The 22,951-nt window shown below is 42.0% G+C and overlaps 1 protein-coding gene across 1 annotated transcript; it reads right to left on the bottom strand.

Annotated features, from left to right (window-relative positions):
* Positions 1 to 49: 49 nt before the first annotated feature.
* rwdd1 (RWD domain containing 1) lies at positions 50 to 20,378 on the bottom strand. Its single transcript, XM_078399653.1, has 7 exons — positions 20,177 to 20,378; positions 16,330 to 16,395; positions 11,998 to 12,128; positions 10,598 to 10,741; positions 8,102 to 8,231; positions 6,024 to 6,086; positions 50 to 3,218 (listed from the first exon to the last, which is right to left on the bottom strand). Exons 1-7 carry the CDS (start codon positions 20,247 to 20,249, stop codon positions 3,109 to 3,111), a joined length of 717 nt encoding a protein of 238 aa, XP_078255779.1. The 5' UTR covers positions 20,250 to 20,378; the 3' UTR covers positions 50 to 3,108.
* Positions 20,379 to 22,951: the final 2,573 nt, after the last annotated feature.

Genomic DNA, 22,951 nt, shown 5'->3' with positions numbered 1-22,951 from the left:
ATGTTGAAGAAATGTAAAAAGAATGACGTTTTTTTTTTTAAATTCAGAAATTTTATAATAGCAGTTTTGGTTGCGTATTTTAAACATTTTTACATCTCCAGTTCCTTAACTGATTAAACTCAACAGCACAATAACATGAGTAGACTATTCAAGCTCATATTACAATTGATCTGTCCCACAAATATTGCCAATGGAATTAAATTCCTGACTTTAATATCATAGTCTCAGCTCTCAATGAGCAAAAGCTCATTTGTATCCAGATACAGAGGTATATGTGCATATCATGAAATTCGAGAAAATGTGCAAGCAAATGCAAGTTTCAGCAACGATAGACAGAGTCAGAATAAACAGGTCATTTTCAGTCTGAAAGAATTTAAGTGGAGGGGTGCCTCAGGAATCTGTTCTTGCCCCACAACTACTTATTTATACCAATGACCTGTGAGAAGGAGTGGGGGGGGGGGGGAGGCTTGCGGGGGACACCCTGTGTCGAGTCCAGGTCTTTGGACTAGTGTATGGGTGATCGCTGGTCGGCGTGGAGTCAGTGTTTCCATGCTAAATCACCAAATTAAACAAAGCTAAAATGATTTTAAAACACCATTTATTCAATCCATCTAGTGGATATTCCATGATACACCAAACTCTGTCTACAACAGATTCGGTACGCTATAACTGAAATCCGTTATGATAAGGTTTGTTAACACAAGGGTTTACTGTATTGTTACAACTGGACAGCTTACAGGCGAAGCCACAGTTGCAGTACTGATTCCACCCCCTTATTTAAGGGAGGAATCAGAAAGCATTGATGATAGTCCGAGATTCACAGGTCCAATTCCTGGGGTAAATGCCTTTTCCTTGGCAGCTAAAGAAATTAGTCATAGACATGTGCAGCACTGAAACAGGCCTTTCGGCTCACCAGAAGCATACTGATCTTTTTACCTCTCCACAGTAATCCCATTTCTCCACATTAGGTCTATATCCTATTATGCCTTTCCCATTTAAGTGCCTCTCTAAATATTGCTTAGTGATTGTATCTGACTCCACCTCCTCTTAAAGCAAGTTCCAGATGTCAAGCTCTCTCTGTGTTTAAAAAAAACTTCAAGGGCCCTCAAATCCCCTTGGAAACTCCTTTCACCTTAAACCTCAATCCTTGTTGTAATACAATTACTATGGAGAGAAAAGATTCTGACCTTTTACTCCAGTCATTTACTTCAATCCAGTCCACATCCATGTAAACATCCTTTGCACTTTTTTCAGTTATATCACTTTGCAACTACATCCTTTCTTCATGTATAGTGATCCAAAAGTGCAGCCTAACCAGCGTATGTAAAGTTGCAACATAATGTCGCAACTTTTATGTACTATGCATTGATCAATGAAGGCAAGCATGTCAGATGCCTTCTTCACTACCCTCATGTTGCCACAGTTGGAAAACTTTGGACTTGAACCCCAGGGCCCATCTGTTCATCAACCATTTATAGTACCCTGCCATTAACTGTGTATGTCCTACCCCAATTTGACTTCCCAAAATAATTACCTCGAACTTGCCAGCATTAAATTCCATCCACCAATGCATTAAATCTAAATTCTTAGAACAATGAGGGACGATCAAATAGACGTACAAGATTCTGAGGGGGCATGTTAAAGTTTTTGCACCAGGAGGAGAATCGTAAACAAGGAAACAAAGTTACATTAGGGGCAATGGTTTAAAAACAGAAGTGCAGGAATAATTTAGCATAAAGACGAGTGAATCTCTGGAATTCTCTGCCAAGATGTGTTCTAGAAGCGAGACTGTTAGGAGCATGTCAAGAAGTAGACCATTTTTTGAAAGATCAGGAAATTGAGCCATGGCAAACTGGCACAGAAGAGATACAGTCCGGGGAAGATTAGTCAATGATCATATAGAATGATGGTCAGACTTGAGGGGCTTAATGGTCCACCCGTGCTCCTAATTTATTAATGTTGTTCAACAAGTGGACTTAAAATCACATATATCTTTATGAAATTTAATGCTCAGGAACAACAAAAATTACATGCTAATTGTGTTAAACATTATCCCGAACATTCAGTCTCCAAATATCACTTAAATATAAGTTTAACCTTAACATACGCTGCACAGTAATTGAAATTAGTTTCAATAAGTTAGGTTTTCTGAAAAAAAACCAATCCTTTCTCTGTTAGTGAATACTAATAGACTGAATACTTCTGAAGAAGGGTCCCAACCTGAAACATCGTCTGTTCATTTCCCTCCACAGATGCAGCCTAACCTACTGAGTGCCTATAGCTATTTATTTGTTTAAATTTGCAATGGAGATGGTGGGAGAAAGTTTTCATCAAGATACATACATTTATGAGGGGGCAAGATAAGACAAACTGTAAAACGTATTTCCCTTAACAGAGAGGTCAATACATTTAAGGAATTTAGTAGAAGAACTGATGGAGGGACAGACACATGATGAGGGAAAAAATGCAATAACACTGATAGATTTCTGGAAATCAATGTTTGAAAGGGTGTCAAGGCAAAAGTCCTGAGTGTATAGTATTTGAAAGTAAATTGACAAGGCATTGCCCACAAGTCAACAACATGAGCTAGGAAGTCTGAAATATGCTTTTTGGGCAACATGGGCATGACAGTCTAAATAGCTTTTTCCCATGATACAAATTTTTATGAACTAGGAGAAACTTCATCTGCATGCATGAAAGATTGAATATATGTTCTTCTTGTATTATTATTGGCACTTCAAATTGTTAATTACTAAAATATTCCAATAACCTTGAATTACAAAAAAAAATTAATGAACTTTAATAAATTAACCATTGATTGTACATTTAGGAGGAAAAGACTAACAAGTTATGAGTAAGGCTAACATTTCAAAGGAAAATAAATATTTCTTGCCAAATTCAAAATATTTACTTTTGGAGTAAATTTATTGAATACAGTGATGAAACCATACAGAAATGGGCATTACATTAAAAAAAACGTTTTTTTTTCTCTGCTTGCTAATTGCAATACAAGTAGTCACAGATACTGTGACTTAATTCTCATTCACTGATGTCTTTAAATCCTGCCATTTGTAAATGGTGACTTTTCTCAAAATAATTTCTTTAAATTCAGTCTTCATCGCTTTCTAAATCAGGTTTATAATCTGGGTCATCATCGTCATCTAATTCTAGATCATCCATATCTTGGAAAAGGGATTCATCAACTTCCACGTTGTTACCTGTTGTAAATGCACACAGAACATTCAATTACAATACAGTTATACGGTTTAAACAATGGAAACATCAATACTTTAGTCATGGTCCCTGAAACAGTTGTGATTTCTTCTGGGGTGGCTTCACAGCTCCAGATACACGTCTGCTTGATCCGCCTACAATGGACTCCAAAGAATACTGTTCCACCTTCAACACCTTAATCCTATCGAAAGTCATCTCCAAACTCCTAGACCTACGAATCAGCACCTCTCTCTGCCACTGGCTCACCATCAGTGCCATGCAAGGACGTGATTTTAATCCCCTACTATACACCCTATATTCACGACAGTGCAGCCAAATTCGGCACTGTTGTGGGCTGGATCACGAACAATGATGGGACGGAATGCAGGAGATGGTGATAACTTGGTAACATTGTGTCAGAAAAAGATCTTCTCTCTCAATGTCTGCGAGATGAAGGAGCTAGTTAAAAGGTTTCAGGAAGCATGGTGGAATACATGCCCCAATCAGCATCAATAATGCCAATGTGGAAATGGTTGAGAGCTTCAAGTTCCTTGAAATTAATATTATCAATAATCTGTCATGGAACAACCACATTAATATAACTGCAAAAAGGCACACCCAACACTGCTACTTCCCGAGGTGAATGAGGAGATTTGGTGTGTCTCCAATAACTCTTACAAACTTCTGCAGATGCATCACAGAAAGCATACTGTCGGGTTGCATCACAGCTTGGTATGAGAACAGCTCTCAGCAAGACTGCAGGAAATTAAAGAGAGTTGTCGATGCCCAAAAAACAAACCAGACTTCCCTGCATTGACTCCATCTACACTTAACAATATCTCAAAAAAGCAGCCAACATAATCAAAGACTTGCCCCACCCCGGCCATTCCTCCTTCGCCCTGCTCCTGTATGGCAGAACATAAGCTTGTAGATAAGCTTGAAAACATACACCACCAGACACAGGACAGCTTCTTTCCCCTCGGTTATCAGGCTTCTGAACGATCCTTCCATAAGGATTTGGGCATAGAGTCATGCAGTGTGGAAACAGGCCCTTCGGCCCAACTCGCCTACACCAACCCAATATGTCTCATCAACACTAGTCCCACCTGCCTGCATTCGGCCCATATCCCTCTAAATCTATCCTATCCATATACCTGTCCAAATGTTTCTTAAACGTTGCGATAGTGCCTGCCTCAACTACCTCCTTCGGCAGCTCGTTCCATACACCCACAACTCATTGTGTGAAAAAGTTCCTATTAGTTCCTAAAAGTTCCTCAGGTTCCTATTAAATCGCTCCCCCCACACCTTAAACCTGTCTTCTGGTTCTCGATTCCCCTACTCTGGGCAAGAGACTCTGTGCTTCTACCTGATCTATTCTTCTCATGATTTTGTACATATCATATCATCATATCATATATATACAGCCGGAAACAGGCCTTTTCGGCCCTCCAAGTCCGTGCCGCCCAGTGATCCCCGTACATTAACACTATCCTACACCCACTAGGGACAATTTTTACATTTACCCAGCCAATTAACCTACATACCTGTACGTCTTTGGAGTGTGGGAGGAAACCGAAGATCTCGGAGAAAACCCACGCAGGTCACGGGGAGAACGTACAAACTCCTTACAGTGCAGCACCCGTAGTCAGGATCGAACCTGAGTCTCCGGCGCTGCATTCGCTGTAAAGCAGCAACTCTACCGCTGCGCTACCGTGCCGCCACATCTTCCTTAAGATCACCCTTCATCCTCCTGTGCTCCAGAATAACTACGGAAGTCTACAAAACTGATGCTGGATGACGTAGAGAACTTCATTCTTAACTCTGTACCTTCACCTTTACGATATCTGTTGTAATTGAGTTTGACTTGATTGTATTTGAGTTTGACTTGATTGTATGTATACATCTGATTTGATTGGATAGCATGCAAAACAAAGCTTTTCACTACACCTCGGTAAATGTGACAATAATAAACTTAAACCTCGAGTGGAGTCTGAGTGAAGTTTACGTGTTCTTCCTGCGATTATATGGCTTTCCACAAATGCTCTGGTTTTCTTCAGTGGTGCAGCTGGTAGAGCAGCTGCTTCACAGCACCAGTTCTATCCTGACTTTGGGTGCTATCTGTGTGGAGACTGCATATTTGCCCTGTGACTGTATGGGTTTCCTTTGGGTGGTCCAGCTTCCTCCCACATCCCAGACCCATATGAATGTGTAGGTTGATTGTCCTTTGTAAAATGCCCCTCTTGTGTAGGGAATGGAGGAGAAAGTTGCATAACATAGAACCAGTATGAATGGATGATCAGCATGGATTCTGTGGGCCAAAGAGCCTGTATCTGTGCTATATCTTTCAATCAATTCAACATGCCAAAGACCTGCTGGGGGGTAGGTTAATCAGCTATTGGAAACTGCAGGGGCATTATGGTAAGGATACCAGGCGAAATGGTAAGGATACGAGTGAAAATTGTGTAATTGTGTTGATGGACTGTGTAGATACAGGACTAAAGGACCTGCTTCTGTGCTGTATGATGCTAACATTGGTTTGGGATGCAGTTAAAAAAGTGTCATTTTAAAGTAAAACATCACCATAATCATAAAAAGTCAAAATGCATTGTTGCAATTATACAAATTGATTAAAAGGCAAACATTATACCAGAGAAACAGAAAACTGAAAGTTTACAGTCCTTCCTCTGCCATATTCTTATCTACAATTGGACACACTGTATATCTAGGATTCTCAAATCAATTATAAATATTAGACACAGTATCAGTCTCAGTAAAGACCATATAGAAATGGAAATAACATTGTACTTTACCTTCTTCCAAGAACTGAATGTCAGATGTATCAAGGTTATGGTCAGTTTCAAACAGCTGCTTTCCTGAAAAATAAATACAACTTGAAAAGTGCAGGATTCAATTTAGTCAGATTTTTACAGCTCATTTTGGCAAAAATATATGTCTGCCAAATGCATGAAAAAAAGTTATCCATTTAGTCTCAGGATCAGAGTAGTGTACATTAGGAAAAAGAGATCAAGAGACAAAAATGAGGAAGAATCACCAAAGATTTTGCTGTAGAGGCACAATGTAAGTAATGTCTTAAAGCAAAATTTATCTCAAAGAAAAAGTTTGACAAGATCATTGAAGACACGAAGCATGGTTAGCAGAAAGGATAATTCCAAAATGGTGGGGATAAATTAGACTTTAGTCTTTATTTTACTATAGAGATGCAGCATGGAAACAGGCCATTCAGCCCACCGAATCCACGCCGACCTGTAATCACCACATATACTAGATCAACACTACACATGGGGGAAAATTTACAATTTACAGAAGACAGTTGACCTACAAACTGTATGTTGTTAGAGTGTGGGAGGAAACTGGAGCAATAGACAATAGACAATAGACAATAGGTGCAGGAGTAGGCCATTCAGCCCTTCGAGCCAGCACCGCCATTCAATGCGATCATGGCTGATCACTATCAATCAGTACCCCGTTCCTGCCTTCTCCCCATACCCCCTCACTCCGCTATCCTTAAGAGCTCTATCCAGCTCTCTCTTGAAAGCATCCAACGAACTGGCCTCCACTGCCTTCTGAGGCAGAGAATTCCACACCTTCACCACCCTCTGACTGAAAAAGTTCTTCCTCATCTCCGTTCTAAATGGCCTACCCCTTATTCTCAAACTGTGGCCCCTTGTTCTGGACTCCCCCAACATTGGGAACATGTTATCTGCCTCTAATGTGTCCAATCCCCTAATTATCTTATATGTTTCAATAAGATCCCCCCTCATCCTTCTAAATTCCTGGAGAAAATCCTCACAGTGACAGGGCGAATGTACAAACTCCATTCAGACAGCACCCATAGTCAGGATTGAACCTGGGCCTCTGGTGCTGCAAGGCAGCAACTCTGCCAGGTGCCATTGTCCCACCCCTTTTTTTTTTCTTTTTGTAATTTGTAATTAAAGAAAACTTTGGCTACGGTAAGTGGAACACAAGGCAACTAATTTAATCTATCATTTAGTGGGAGAGGTTCAAATGGTAATTGGAGCAACCCAGTTTGCAGATGACAATGGTCAAAATTATAGTTGAAGTAAACAGTTAAAGTATACATGAAAGTAAATGATGTAAAAATCTTAATCAAAGCAACGGCTGCCTCGCCAACAGTCTGTCTGTCCCTTCCTTCTCTGTTGTTTCTTTAGTATGTGTTAAATGTATGTTTTTAGTGTTCCTTAGATTGTGTTATGTGGGGAGTGGAGGAAACTTTAAAAAAATCTCTTCCCTCGATGGAGATGCGATTTTTTTCCGTATCGTATCTCCGTCCACACTGCGGCCTAACATCGAGGAGCTGGAGGCCTCTGCTGGAGACCGTCTTCAGGAGCTCCAATCGCGGGAGCCTGCGGGACTTTAACATCGCGGAGCTGGCGATCCCTTTGCCAGGGTTCAACTGAGCTCCAACCGCGGGAGCTTGCGGACTTTAACAGTGGAACTCACGGTCTCTGGTTAGAGACCGACTTCGGGAGCTCTAAACCGCAGGAACTTCAACCGCCCCGACGCAGGAGCTTTGACCGCCGGCTGCGGGAGCATCGATCGCCCCGACGGATGGTTTGAATGCCCCGACCGTGGGAGAAAAACGAGGGAAGCAGATTAGACTTTATGGCCTTCCAACACCGTGAGGAATGTGGGGAATCCGCTGTGGTGGATGTTTATGTTAACTTTTATGTAGCTGTGTGTCTTAATGCTTTCTTTTAGTATGGCTGTATGGTAATACGAATATAACTGTACCTTAATTGGTACACATGACAATGAAAGACCATTGAAACCTTTGAAGAAGCAAACTTTAGTACGGAAAAATATCCCAAACAAAATCAAAGTACCTTCACATTTTCAGTTCACAAACCTGTCAGTTTAACTTTTCCAGCCTGCTCCTCTTCCTTTTGGTTTTTTCTTATTTCAGTTAAATCTGCATCAAATCTTGCTTTCCATGACAAGAAATTTTCAATTGTTAGAGGCGTACCATGGAAAACAGCCTAGAAAGAGTTTGCAGAAAACATTTGACTCTTACATGTAAACTCAGAAGACCAAAGACTCAATTTAAAATATCTAAAAAACGATCTTTACTAATGACAAGTTAGAATTACAACTTTTCTGCAGTTTTTGAATGCAAGGTCAAATCAAGGTTTCCCTGTTATCCTATGGATACAGATAACTTGTAAAATTATTTCAAGTGTTGCTTTTCCATTTTGGTTTTTATCATTGGCCTGCAAAATACACTCATGCATTTAGCAATAGATTGTACAGCCTTTATTTCAGTAAACCAGTCATATTATGAGGGTCATTATTCCACATAGGTATTGCATTGTATAAGATGCAGATGAGTTACTGTCCCCAGTCAAGATTAGGTTAGATTTAATTGATATTTTGAACCACATTTTGTCAAAATCTGTTTCTTAATGCAGCTTCAAGTAGATTGTCCAAATGTTTTGGAACATAGAGAAGTATGGCACAGGAATAGCCCACCAACCTGTGCTGACCATGATGACAATCGAAACTAGTCCCATCTATCGGCTCCAAGTCCATATCGCTTTATTCCCCACCTGTTCATGCGCTTCTGAAACACTACTATCCGATCTGCTCCTATCACTTCCCCAGATAATGCATTCCTGGGATGAAGACTCTGACAATCAACCCCATTAATGTCCCTCAAACTTTTATACATTTCTATCAGATCCCCCCTAAGCCTTTACTCTCCAGCGAAAACAATCCAAGCTTCTCCAACCTCTCAGAGTCATACAGCACGAAACAGGCCCTTAGGTCCAACTCATCCATGCCGACCAAGATGCCCCATCTAAGCTGCACCCCTATCCCTCTAAAACATTACTATCCAGATACCTATCCATATGTCTTTTAAATGTTGTTATAGTCCTTGCCTCAACTACTTTCTTTGGCAGCTCATTCCGTATACAGTACCTTCTACATAGAGGTGTAGCACAGGAACAGCCCGCCGACCTGTGCCGACCATGATGACAATCTAAACTAGTTTTGCCTGCTCAAGGTCCATATTGCTTCATCAACCACGCTCTGTGTGGAAAAGTTGTTCCTGAGGTTCCTATTAAATCTTTCCCTCTCATCTTAAAGCTATGTCCCCTAGTTCTTGATTCCCCAACATTGGGAAAAAGAATGTTCATTCACCCTATCTATTCCCCTCATGGTCTTATAAACCTCTATGTCACACCTCAGCCTTCTGCGTTCCACGGAATAAAGTTCTTGTCTGGTCTTAACCTCTCCCTTAAGCTCAGGACCTCGAGTCCTGGGAAAATTCTCATAAATCTTCTCTGCATTTTTTTTTCCAGTTTACTGGCACCTTTCCTCTCACAGGGTGACCAAAACTGAACAGAATACTCCAAGTGTGGCCTCAGTCATAGTAAAGCATGTCAGCAAACAGATAAATTGCCATGATTTAAATCAATTATATGATGAATTGAGAACATTTAAAATGTTCTAATTCAGATGATTATAATTTGGCCCAAAATGGTAGGAGAGGTTCTGATAGCATAGTCTACTAGAACTCAGGAAGAACATATACATCACATACAACAGACACCAGTAGGAAATTCACTTTTCCAAAATCTGATAACACTTAAAGCATATAACAATTCAATTGGAAAGTGCTAATCACGACATCTGTTCCGAAAGAATCAAAGCAATTAACAAAATGCCGGGAGAACTCAGCAGGTCTATTTGGGGAAAGGAAGTGTGAATGTTTCGGGTTAAGACCTACACCATGACTGAGAATGGAGAGGGGATTACATGTTCGAGCAACAGCCTGTAATACAAAAATGCGTAAATTAAACGTAATTGATTACGCTGCCAACAGTAAATTTGAGTGTGTTATTCCAAACATACCGGCATGTAAATCAAGCTTTGGTATAAAAAGGAAAAATCCCGTTATTTAAATTTGTTTTAAATTATATCACACAAGTGTAAAACACAAGGTGCCTATAATGTTAAAATCAGCACCGATAGAAATGAGTGAATAAATGTGGAAATAGTCTAGTTTAGTGTCACGTGTACGGAGGCACAGAGAAAAGGTGTTTTGCTGCATGCTATCCAGTCATTGGAAGGACTATACATGTTTACAATTAGTGTACAGATACAGGATAAAGTGATTTTTTTAAAATGGAAGATAAAGTCCAGTAAATTCTGATTAAAGATAGTCCAGGGGTCTCCAATAAGGTAGATGGTAGGTCAGGACTGCTCTCTAGCTTTATGAAACCAAACATAGGTCAAATATCTTACTGATAGGAATATTGTATAGTAGCATCTGATATGTTAAACTTGTTCAGGCTGATATATAACCACAATCTGCATACAGATAAAATACCGGTCTGCAAACCTTTTCAATTTCTTCAGCTTCTTTTTCTTTTATTAACTTCTCCATTTCTTTGTGAGATTTCATTTGATCAACAATTTCATTTAATTTTTCTTGAACAGCTGTCACTAAAGTAAATATCATCACCATCCCAATGTTTTCTTGTGCCTGAAAGAAAGACATGTTGTACAACAACAAAAGCACAAGATGAAAAAAGATATGACAATTCTCATCAATCAAGATTGATCAGTGATCTCCAATAGCAGCTAGCTGCAAATCTCAGGATGGGATAAAAATGTAACTGATGACATTGTAGTCTGTTTATAGAAATGAATTTCACCAGGCTTGAACTCAAATACAGTTCGGGAGAATATTTTTCCTTTCACTCAAGTCTCCAACCCAATGCTTAAATGTCATAACAATAAGGCAGCAGGGCTCAAGGGAACTATCCATTTTAAATATTATTATCCACAGTAATAAATTCTAAACAATATTCTTAAATAAAATTAGGAAATTATCTAGGTGAAATGCAACAATAAAAATGTTTTAGTAAAAATAGTTGATTTTTCCTCTCCCCATAACAGAGTTAAACACAAAATAGAATTTAAATGACAGATGCCATCTGCTGGTTAGCCTTTGAATAGTGTACATGATACAAATAGGAGACAGAAAATAATATTTATATTTATGAAGTGAATATCATGTACCAGAATCGTTATTTTATTCCAGTCGAAGGTAGACACAAAATGCTGGAGTAATTCAGCGGGTCAGGCAGCATCTCGGGAGATGTCATGGGCCTCCTCCATTGTCATCGTGAAGCCCAGCGCAAATTGGAGGAACAGCAAATTATATTTCGCTTGGGCAGTTTACACCCCAGGGGTATGAACATTGACTTCTCTAACTTCAGATAGTTCCTCTTTCCCCTCCCCCTTCCCAGTTCTCCCACTAGTCTTCCTGTCTCCTACTACATCCTATCTTTGTCCCGCCCCCTCCCCTGACATCAGTCTGAAGAAGGGTCTCGACCCGAAACGTCACCCATTCCTTCTCTCCCGAGATGCTACCTGACCGGCTGAGTTACTCCAGCATTTTGTGTCTACCTTTGATTTAAACCAGCATCTGCAGTTTTTTTCCTACACATTTTATTCCCGTCAGTTGAGTTCCCTAAGATATGACTTCATGTGATCACAATATAATATTTACGATGCTTTATGCAAGAGATATAATAGAGTTGAATACTTTTGGCTTTGTTTGAGATAAAGCATTTCCTGAATCGTGTTTTTTAAGTCTCCTACTTTGGACAAGAAGAATATTTATAAGGTAAAAGAAGGTGGACTTCTACAGGAATGTAATTCATGTTGTCTAATTTCCTTCCACTTAACAATGTTGAAACGTAAACTTTTCTTTTGTGTCTTTAATTTACTTACCTGTTCATTTAACAGTGACATTATATCTGCAATATCAGACGTCTGAAGATTCTCATGTGCCGCAATTTCAAACTTTGGAGGATCATCTGGATATTTTTCCACGTACGTAAATTGGAGGGTTGATTCGACAGCTGATAAGAGATAATGAGAATAATAATACTTGACAGATTACAGTATCTTCAGAAAACATTTAATTTTAATTCGGGAATTAGGTATGTACAAATTGTAATTACTGCACAAATTATTGGACTAACACAAACATAACTCAAAGGATACAACATCATGGTAATGCAGCTTTAGACTCAAAGTTAACCAAAAGCAATAAAGCTATCCGATTTAAAACCGTTGTCAGTTAGGAAAATTTGGTTCACTGTATCAAAGCTCAACAGAATCAATAAAACTTAGCAGCATGTCATGTAAAAGCTATTGTTCTCTATTGTTATTTCATATGACTTATGTTTTAAATTTTTTTAAATTAAGCTTTTTAACTGTTGATTTCACCCTGTTCCCCTCCCCCACTTTTGTTAGCGTCAAGATCATTCAGAAAAATAAATGAACATAAAACTGCCTTGCAATGGCTTTAGTGTTAAGATGGACAATTAAAAAAATTGAGATTGCTGTAATTATTGAGGCTTCATTTTAAAGAGCAACATTTATACAATGATACATCAAAATAAAACTCCCAGAGGTCAAGGAAAAAGCTTAGTAATTCGACTTGACAACAAATATACACATGTTCCCAATCCCTACAAAGTTAACTTGTTACTCCACAAGATAAGCAACATAGAAAATAATATGTGTAGGAAGGAACTGCAGATGCTAGTTTAAACTGAAGATAGATACAGAAAGCTGGAGTAACTCAGCGGGACAGACAGCATCTCTGGAGAGAAGGAATGGGTGACGTTTCGGGTTGAAAGAAGGATTTCAACCCGAAACTTCACTTATTCATTTTCTCCAGAGATGCTGCATGTCCCGCTGAGTCACTCCAGCTTTTTGTGTCTATCTTCAACATAGAAAATAACTTTGAACGAGTCATGTAACATTAGTCAGTCTAAGGCTTGGACTTTAGATAACGTACAGTATTAGTGTAAGCATAAGGAAGCCATATCTCATACATATGGTTGATGCAACATTTACAGAGTCATAGAGTCATAGAGTGATACAGCGTGGAAACAGGCCCTTCGGCCCAACTTGCCCACACCGGTAGACATGTCCCAGCTACTCTAATCCCACCTGCCCACGTTTGGACCAAGTCCCTCCAAACCTGTCCTATCCATGTACTTGTCTAACTGTTTCTTAAACGATGGGATAGTCCCTGCCTCAACTACCTCCTCAGACTGCTAGTTCCATACAGCCACCACCCTTTGTGTGAAAAAGCTACCCCTCAGATTCCTATTAAATCTTTCCCCCTTCACCTTAAACCTATGTCCCCTGGTCCTCGATTCTTCTACTCTGGGCAAGAGACTGTGCATCCACCCGATCTATTCCTCTCATGATTTTATGCACCTCTATAAAATCACCCCTCATCCTCATGCGCTCCAAGGATTTGAGTCCCAGCTTACTCAACCTCTCCCTGTAGCCCAGACCCTCTAGTCCTGGCAACATTTTCGCAAATCTTCTCTGTACCCTTTCCAGCTTGACAACATATTTCCTATAACATGATGCCCAGAACTGAACACAATATCCTAAATGCAGCCTCATCAATGTCTTATAAAACTACAAAATGACCTCCCAACTTCTATACTCAAAGAGAAGGCAAGAATGCACCAGAGATCAATACTGCAGATGGTGTTGCTAGTGCAACAGGTTTTTGAACTGGTAGATCTCTATATTACACAAGAGTCTCGGAATGTAACATTTTACAAAAATGCGAAAGTCATAAATGTGCAATGTACTATCACAGCACCAGACTTACTGAAAAAAAAAATTAAATCCCATTCTTATTTTGCGAGTTTAAATATCTTGGCCTTTTCCCTGATATATGTGTCCTTGAAGATTTACCATTTATTTAATCCTTTAAAAGAAAATTGGGGCCATTTAGAAGAAATTAATATACAGCAGTTTGGTGTGGGTATCTATGGAGGGAGAGGAAGAGATACAAGGTTAATTGTTGTGTAGGAAGGAACTGCAAATGCTGGTTTAAACCGAAGATAGTAAAAAAAAGAGCTGGAGTAACTCAGCGGGCCAGGCAGCATCTCTGCAGAGCAGGAATGGGTGACGTTTCGGGTCGAGACCTTTCTTGAAGGTTAATTATTGATGTCTTTTAAAATTACTGATGCTTAAAAGTGCTGCAAAGGACTTAGCAGTGCAAGGAAGCAAAATGTAGTTAGGTGCAGGATTCAAAACACGTTTTTCATATTGCATTTGATTCTCCTTGTATTGTTTCATAGGGGAGTGCATTCCACTTTTTCTTGCATTCCAAAAATTCAAACAAATTGAGCCATCTTTGAATACACCATCAAAACATTACATACCAGGAAAATCACAGTTCACAAAAACAAATAAAAAAATCATATGGTTTGACTTGTAAATGGAAAATACAAATTAGCCTTATTACCAGAGGCAAACAAAACCTCTGAGAAATCCTAATAAATTGCCATCTCGTGGTTTGACAAAAGGAGCACTGAAAAGGAACATCAAAGGAACAGGAAGTATAAGAAAATAACTGCAGAAAATAACAAATCGAAGGTATTTATTCACAAAGTGCTGGAGTAACTCAGCAGGTCAGGCAGCATCTCGGGAGAGAAGGAATGGGTGACGTTTCGGGTCGAGACCCTTCAGGAAATAGACACAAAGAGCTGGAGTAACATTTCGAACTGAGACCCTTCTTCAGACTGAGAGTCAGGGTACTTTCTGGGTCTTGACCCGAAACGTCACGTACTCCTTTTCTCCAGAGATGCTGCCTGGCCCGCTGAGTTACTCCTGCTTTTTGTGTCTATCTTCAGTTTAAACCAGCATCTGCAGTTCCTTCCTATATATCAAAAGAACAGGATTAGGAACCAGGATTAGGCCACAGGGCCTTTCAAATTTACTCTGCCATTCCTCAAGATTATGACTGATCCACCTAATTTCCATGAATATCTAGAAATTCCATGAATATCAAGAAATCTATCAATCTGTTTTGAATGAACTCAATGACTAGGCCTCCACAGCCCTTCGGGCTAGGGAATTTCCCAGATTCTTCACCCTTTTACTGTGGAAAATCTCTCTTCACTTCAGTCCCAAACAATCTATTCCACAAATGTGACCACTGGTTCTAAACTCCCTAGTCAGGGTAATCTTCCTACCTATATCTGGTCTTTCGTAAGAATTGTAAAACTTCATTACTCTCATTCTTCCAAAATCAAGAGTACACAGTCCCAGTTGACTCAATCTCTCCTCATTGACTAAACTCACTATCACAGGAATTAGTCTAGTGAATCTTTTTTTGCACCCTATGACATTTTTTGTTCACTTTCTAGGTAAGGGGACCAAGGCCATATGTAATACTTAAAATGTGATCCCTACAAGCCCCACATTAAGATATTTTTGCTCCTGTATTCAAAAGTATTGCAATTTCCAATGTTTTTTTCCGATGTTTTAAAAAGTGTACTGAAGAAAGCTCAGGATGTGTACATCCCCGTTAGAGTGAAGGGCAAAGCAGGCAAACGTAAGGAAGCTTAGCTGACGAGGAAAATGGAGACATTAGTCAAAAACAAAAGGATCCATGGAACAGGTATAGACAGCTGGGATCAAGTGCATCCCTGGAAGAGTTTCGGGAACTAAGGAGTAGACTAAAAAAGGAAATCAGAAGGGCAAAAAGGGGCCAGGAGATAGCTCTGGTTCCTCCACTGTATTTACTGAGGACAGTAGGATGGAGGAAATTGGCGCAGTCACTGGTAGTGTTTTGTGAGTAGTCAGGGTTACCGTCGAAGAAGTACTGAAGGTACTGTCGTGTTTGAAGGTAGACAAATCTCCAGGATCTGATCAGATATATTCGAGGACATTGCGGGAAACTAGAGAGGAAATTGCGGGAGCCCTGGTTGAATTTTTTCGAGTCGTCCTTAAATACAGGAGAGGTGCCGGAAGAATGGAGGGTGGCAAATGTTGTGTCCCTTTTCAAGAAGGACTGCAGGGGAAATGCTAGGAACAATGGGCCGATGAGCTTAACATCTGTAGTTGGTAAGTTACTGGAGAATATTCTGAGGGATAGGTTATACAGACATGCAAATTACATATATAATGCAAGTAGCCTAGGTGGACATTGACATGAAACTTACATGACATGACATTAAACAGAATAACTGAATAAGTTACTTGGAGATATTATTGAACCAAACTTAGGACACTTACTTTCTTCATTTTCACCTGTTTCAGACGTTACCCTTATGGTAAAACTTGCAGGTTTTTCCAACACCACTAGAAGAAAAAATAAGTGTCAATACCCTCTGGAGAATATCCTAGATTAATGGAAAATTAGCATATTGGTACAGCAGGTAAAAAATCAGCATGTATGTATAACAGGTAGTTAGGAAAGCTGATAAAAAGTTGGCCTTTATTGTAAGGGCTACCACAAAGCAAAGCATATAACAAGTGAAGTTTTGATGCAACTGTACAGGGCTCTGGTGAGACTGCGCCAGTAGTCCTGTGTAGTTCCACTTTTCCGAGAAAGAATATAATTGTATTGAAAGCAGGTCAAAGCAGGTGCACTAGGTTAATTCCTAGCATGAAGAAGATGATGTGTGCGCAAAGATAGTGGAGCCGAGTCTGGACAGACTAAAGTTTAGAAAAAATGAAAGGTGATCTTACTGAAATAAATAAAGATCCAGAGGGGGGAGTTGAAAAAAATGGGGTTTTGAGAGGATGATTCCCTCAAAGCAGTTTCATCCAGTGCTAAGGAGCATGTTTCAGGACATGGGTCACCTACTTAAGATGATGATGAGGAGGGATTTCTACTCTTTCGAATTGTCTATCCCAGGGAACTGTGGAAGTGCAGTAATTGAATATTTTCAAGGTGAAATAAGCTACAAGGAGTATTGGTTGAGAGCAGGGAAATACTGCCGAGGCCAAAAGTATTTAAGCCGGAGCTTACTAAACGGTTTGAGTGATCAACTCCTACTCTTATGTTTTTAAAATACTTCATGAAAATATTAATTATAAACTTACAGTTTAAAACACATTCCTTTTATTTCTTAATCCAGTATAAACAAATTCAATCCTTATTGCCCTCTGAGAGCTTAGCATAAAACAAAGCAAAAGCAAAATATCTAGCATGACTGGAGCATCACACATCAATCAATTCAATCTTCCTCAGCATTGCAGAGCAGTAGAAAAACAGAAAAGGAATAGTCCAATCACCCATTTGGGCAAGCTTTAACATTCTACACTCATGGCTTTTCTGTCTCCATACCATATTCTCACTATTTACCCACACCACTTGATGCTTTTGTATCTAGAAATGTAAGTCTCTTTTTTTCAGTATTTTCAGAAATTTGGCCTTCCCAACCTTCTTTGGCAGATTATTCGCTCACTGAAATAACAAATTCCTCCACACATCGTTCCTAAATGTCTTACCCTGCATTTTGAAACAATGATCCCTCATTTTATTCACCCCTTTTAGATAAAACATCCTCCTTGCATCCAGTCTGTTTCGTCCTGACAGAGTTTTGGAAGTTTCCACTAGATCAGCATAAGATTCATCATAATTCTCACTGGTTCAACGTTGTCATTTATGGAAAGACACCAGGTCCTCATTTTGTCTTGCCCACATTTCAGCAATACAACAATGAACTATCTCAAAGAAAAGTCCTCATCTTCAATAGACTCTTGGCTCCTTAACATTTCTGGAAAGTTAGTTTTCAGATAAGAGATTGGCTTGTCTCCCATACAAACGATTAGTGTGCAAAATTAGAGCAAAATTGTTTGTAACGACAAGTCAGCATTTATAATGGAATAGTGTTTTCTAGCAAACATGAGGTCAACGTGACAGTCACCAGTTAAGCAGATTCCTACCTTTCCTAATTCCACTGCAATTTATCTGCCAACTAAATAATTTACTTTCAATTCCAGAAACGACTAATTTAGTTAGCAGGGCCTTTGTTGAAGAATATTCAGGAATCATGAAATTATGTGGATAGCATGAATTAAGTCAATCAAGAACCAGCCTTCAAAATAAAACTGTTCACAATGTAACTTCCACTGGGGTGGCACAGTGGCACAGCAGTAGAGTAGCTGCCTTAGTGTCAGAGACCTGGGTTCAAACCTGACTAAGAGTGTTGTCTGCATGAAGTTTGTACGGTCTCTCAATTACTGCGTGGGTTTTCTCCGGGTGCTCCAGTTTCCTCCCACACTCAAAAGACACACAGGCTTATAGGTTAATTGGCTTCGGTTGGTAAGAATTGTAAATTGTCCCTGGTAGTACGATATTGTTAAGTGTATGGGGTGATCGCTGGTCGGCGTGGACTTGTCAGGCCAAAGGGCCTGTTTCTAAATTAAACTAAACGGATACTTATGACCATGGAAACCAGTAATCAAGTGTGGAATATTCTGATTATGTGCCACTGTAACTGGGAAAGACCATAAATGAATGTTCATGTTAATCTGCCCTCACTTAAACTCTTATGAGATCAGGGAAGACATTAAACTTAGTACAGATTTCACAACAAGTTTGTCCTGTCAATGAATATTCTGGACGTTGTATATTCAGGGAGCCATCTCTTAATACTGTAACAAAGGTTAATATATTTTGGGTGTCGGGTGCTTTGTGCTCGGAACCTCTGGGACCAGCAACTGGCATTTGAATATTCGGAGGGATTCTGCCAGTGGCGATGTGCTCCCATTGTAAATACGTAATTCTGCAAAGTTAGCCATCTGATTCAAAATGTTGAAATAAGTAATTATAGCCCAAAATAGCTGTAGTTATTTTTTAATTGATGTTTATGTGGTGAAAAGTATAAAACACTACTGAACTTTGAGCTTGTAGAGTTTTTACTCAGAAGGTCTCAAGAGAATGTCTGTTTGTATTGCACAAGTATACGTTACGATACAATATGATAGAACTTTACTGATCCCAGGAGGGAAATTGATCTGCCAACAGTCATAAAACACAAGATACATGAAACATGAAATCAAAGTGATGAGTGGAAAGGATTTGGGAGGGGGGAGGTGGGGAGTCAGTCTACCCCACAACAGAATGGGGAGGAGTTGTACAGTTTGATAACCACAGGGAAGAAGGCTCTCCTGTTGCGTTCTGGTGTAATACAAACTTTGAAAATTAATGTCAGCACCCCCTCCAGTGCGAATACCCTCTAAAATAGGGCAATAAAGAAAATGAGTGTTTGAAGATTGAGACAAATTCCAGTCAGTTTTGTTGGCAAGACCACATCACGCACATGACAAACACAGACACTCTATTCCAACTTCTATTGTGGTCAGCATAAACCAAAAATCTAGTATGTTTTGAAAGCCCCCATCAGAAGAAAATAGCCATGCCCCCACAGACCCTTTGGAACCCACTGACCGATGACAACTTAAAGAGGAGAAGCAGCTTTCAGGAAGGCACTGAGAGGCTGGAGACCACGTGTACATAGAGGCTGGAGTCAGCAGAAAGTGCAAGCCTCCTCTCCAACGCCTCGCCCGTCTCACTTGTGGGAGAGTCGGTGGGTCCCACACTGGCATCACCTGTCACTTCACAACTCCTGATCGCGAGTGAGGGGCGGTTTTCCTCGATCCCGGGTGCTCGGCTCGGATATTTTTTTAATAAGAGTGACCATTGCAATTTTCCAATACTGATGGAAGTGGCTCTTCCCCCTCTCCTCTCCTGCCCACCTCCACCGGGGGTCTGCATCTCCAACTCCTCTTCCTTCCCTACCCACCTCCGCCGAGGGACCTCCTCCATCAGGGGGTCCTCCTACTCTTCCTCCTCCTCTCCACCTCCGCCGAGGGCCTATACCTCCTCTGCCACCGGGGCCTTCAACAACTCCCCCTTCCCCTACCACCACCGGGGGCCTCTCCCTCCTCCAATCTCCTCCCTCCACCTCCTCCCTGTGTCTCCCTCTCCCTCCCTGTGTCTCCCTCCCCAGACAACCCACCACCCAGCCGGGCCCATGGCATGGCGGCCTTGCGGCGGAGCAGTAGGAGGGGGGGGGGGGGGGGGGGTACGTGTGTGAGTGTGTGTGTGTGTGTGTGTGAGTCCGCCCACCTGTGAACGAGTCGGGGTAGATGGACTCCAGCGCCTCCAGCTCGTTGCGCTGCTCCTCGCCGTGATCCGTCATGCTGCGCGCTCGAGCAAGAGGGCCATGGACACGGGACACGCGCCGCCGCCACCGCCGACCCGCCGCCGATCACACCAATCTACCCACCGGCGCTCGATTGATCGAGTCGTATCTCCCCGCCCCGAACGATCCGCTCGCCATCGACTCACCAGCCTCACCAGGCTCTGTCGTCACTGGTTTACAGAATGCGGCGCCGGCGAGGGAATCCCCGGAAAGGATAGGCGGGCACGCGCGCGCGAGGGGTTCCCCAACAGTGTCACCTGCAGACCCCGACAGTCACCCGCAGGCCCCTACAGTCACCCGCAGACCCCTACAGTCACCCGCAGACCCCTACAGTCACCCGCAGACCCCTACAGTCACCCGCAGACCCCTACAGTCACCCGCAGACCCCTACAGTCACCCGCAGACCCCTACAGTCACCCGCAGACCCATACAGTCACCTACAGACCCATACAGTCACCTACAGACCCATACAGTCATCTACAGACCCCGACAGTCACCCACAGATCCCTAGTCACCTACAGACCCATACAGTCACCCGCAGACCCCTACAGTCACCCGCAGACCCCTACAGTCACCCGCAGACCCCTAGTCACCTACAGACCCCGACAGTCACCTACAGACCCATACAGTCACCCACAGACCCCTACAGTCACCTACAGACCCCTAGTCACCGACAGACCCATACAGTCACCCGCAGACCCATACAGTCACCCACAGACCCATACAGTCACCCGCAGACCCCTACAGTCACCCGCAGACCCCTACAGTCACCCGCAGACCCCTACAGTCACCCGCAGACCCCTACAGTCACCCACAGACCCCTACAGTCACCCACAGACTCCTACAGTCACCCACAGACCCCTACAGTCACCTACAGACCCCTACAGTCACCTACAGACCCCTACAGTCACCTGCAGACCCCTACAGTCACCTACAGACCCCTACAGTCACCTGCAGACCCATACAGTCACCCGCAGTCCCATACAGTCACCCGCAGCCCCATACAGTCACCCGCAGACCCATACAGTCACCCGCAGACCCATACAGTCACCTGCAGACCCATACAGTCACCTGCAGACCCCGACAGTCTGGACAGGCAGGAACCGTAGATGCTCGTTTACACCAAAGATAGACACAAAATGGCTGGAGGAACTCAGCGGGTCAACAGCATCTCCGGAGACAAGGAAAGGATGGTTGACGTTTTTTCGGGTCGAGACCTTTTTAGACGAGTCAGGGGAAAGGGAAACGAGAGATACAAACAGTGATGTAGAGATATATAGAACAAACAAATGAAATATATCCAAAAAGGTAACGATGGTAAAGGAAACAAGCCATGGTTAGCTGTTTGCGAGGTGAGAATGAGACCCTGGTGCGACTTGGGTGGGGGAGGGATGGAGAGAGAGGGGATGCAAGGGTTACTTGAAGTTAGAGAAATCAATAGTCATTCATTGCAATTGGATTGTAAGCTGCCCAAGAGAAATAAGAATAGGTGACGTTTCGGATCGAGACCCCTCTTCGGACTTCCGCCCCCCATCCCCCCCAAAAAAAAGAGTCCGTTCAAAACGACACGAAGTGCCGGAGTAACTCAGAAGGTCACGCTGCATCTCTGGTTGTGACATTTCGTGTCAAGATATTTCTTCAGATAATTTTTGCAGTGTCCAGTTATGCTGCTTTCTCCCCCTTATTACAACCAGTCGGAAGAAGGGTCCCGAAATGTCGCTTGTCCACATCTTCCAAAGTGGCTTCCTGACGCGCGGGAGTTACACCAGAACTTTGTGTCGTAGACAGTGTTTGACACAGTCTATTGCAGCTTCCAAGGCAGTCGCATTCAAAAGACTAGCAGCAATTTAAGACAGTGGATCAGCATATTTCGTTAAAGGCTCAACAGTACTCGATGGCGAGGCTAACAAAAGATTGAACAGATATGGAAAAAAGTGGCAAGGTTTTAAAACAGCAGTTAAAAATTCAAAATTACCCTTTCAAATAATTTTGTTTATTGGTTTTTCAGAACCTAGGTGTCACTGGCAAAGGTCGCGTTTCTTGCACATCCCTAACTATCCCTTTGAAGGCAGTAATGGTAGCCAACTTAAACCTCTCTAGTAAAGATAAATGGAGACTTGCCGGACGAACTCAGTGGGTCAGGCAGCCTCTGTAGAGAGAGAAGAGGCAGTCGACGTTTCGGCTTGAGATTTTTCATCTAGACTGAAAGAGTGGAGGGGATGTGTAAACTTAGAAGAATAGGCTTTAAGCTAAATAGATAAATTATTTTAGTTGAGCGCCAAATCGTTGCAGGAGTCCCCGCTGTCAACAATCTTTAATGAATAACTAGATCAAGTGGACCCGTTAGGCTCAAACCTCTCCTGCATTGGTGCAGCACCCTCTCCTCCCTTTCTCCTTTCTCCCCTCCCCTTTCTCCCCTCCCCTTTCTCCCCTCCCCTTCCTCCCCTCCCCTTCCTCCCCTCCCCCTCCCCTTTCTCCCCTCCTCCCCTCCCCTTCCCCCCCTCTCCCCCTTTCTCCCCTCCCCCCCTTTCTCCCCTCCCCCCCTTTCTCCCCTCCCCCCCTTTCTCCCCTCCCCCCTTTCTTCCCTCCCCTTTCTCCCCTCCCTCCTTTCTCCCCTCCCCCCCTTTCTCCCCTCCCCCCCTTTCTCCCCTCCCCCTCCCCTTTCTCCCCTCCCCCTCCCCTTTCTCCCCTTTCTCCCC

The sequence above is a fragment of the Rhinoraja longicauda genome, chromosome 5, assembly GCF_053455715.1.
Source record: "Rhinoraja longicauda isolate Sanriku21f chromosome 5, sRhiLon1.1, whole genome shotgun sequence".
In the NCBI taxonomy this organism is placed as follows: Eukaryota; Metazoa; Chordata; class Chondrichthyes; order Rajiformes; family Arhynchobatidae; genus Rhinoraja; species Rhinoraja longicauda.
This window is presented reverse-complemented; position numbering and strand designations above follow the sequence as displayed.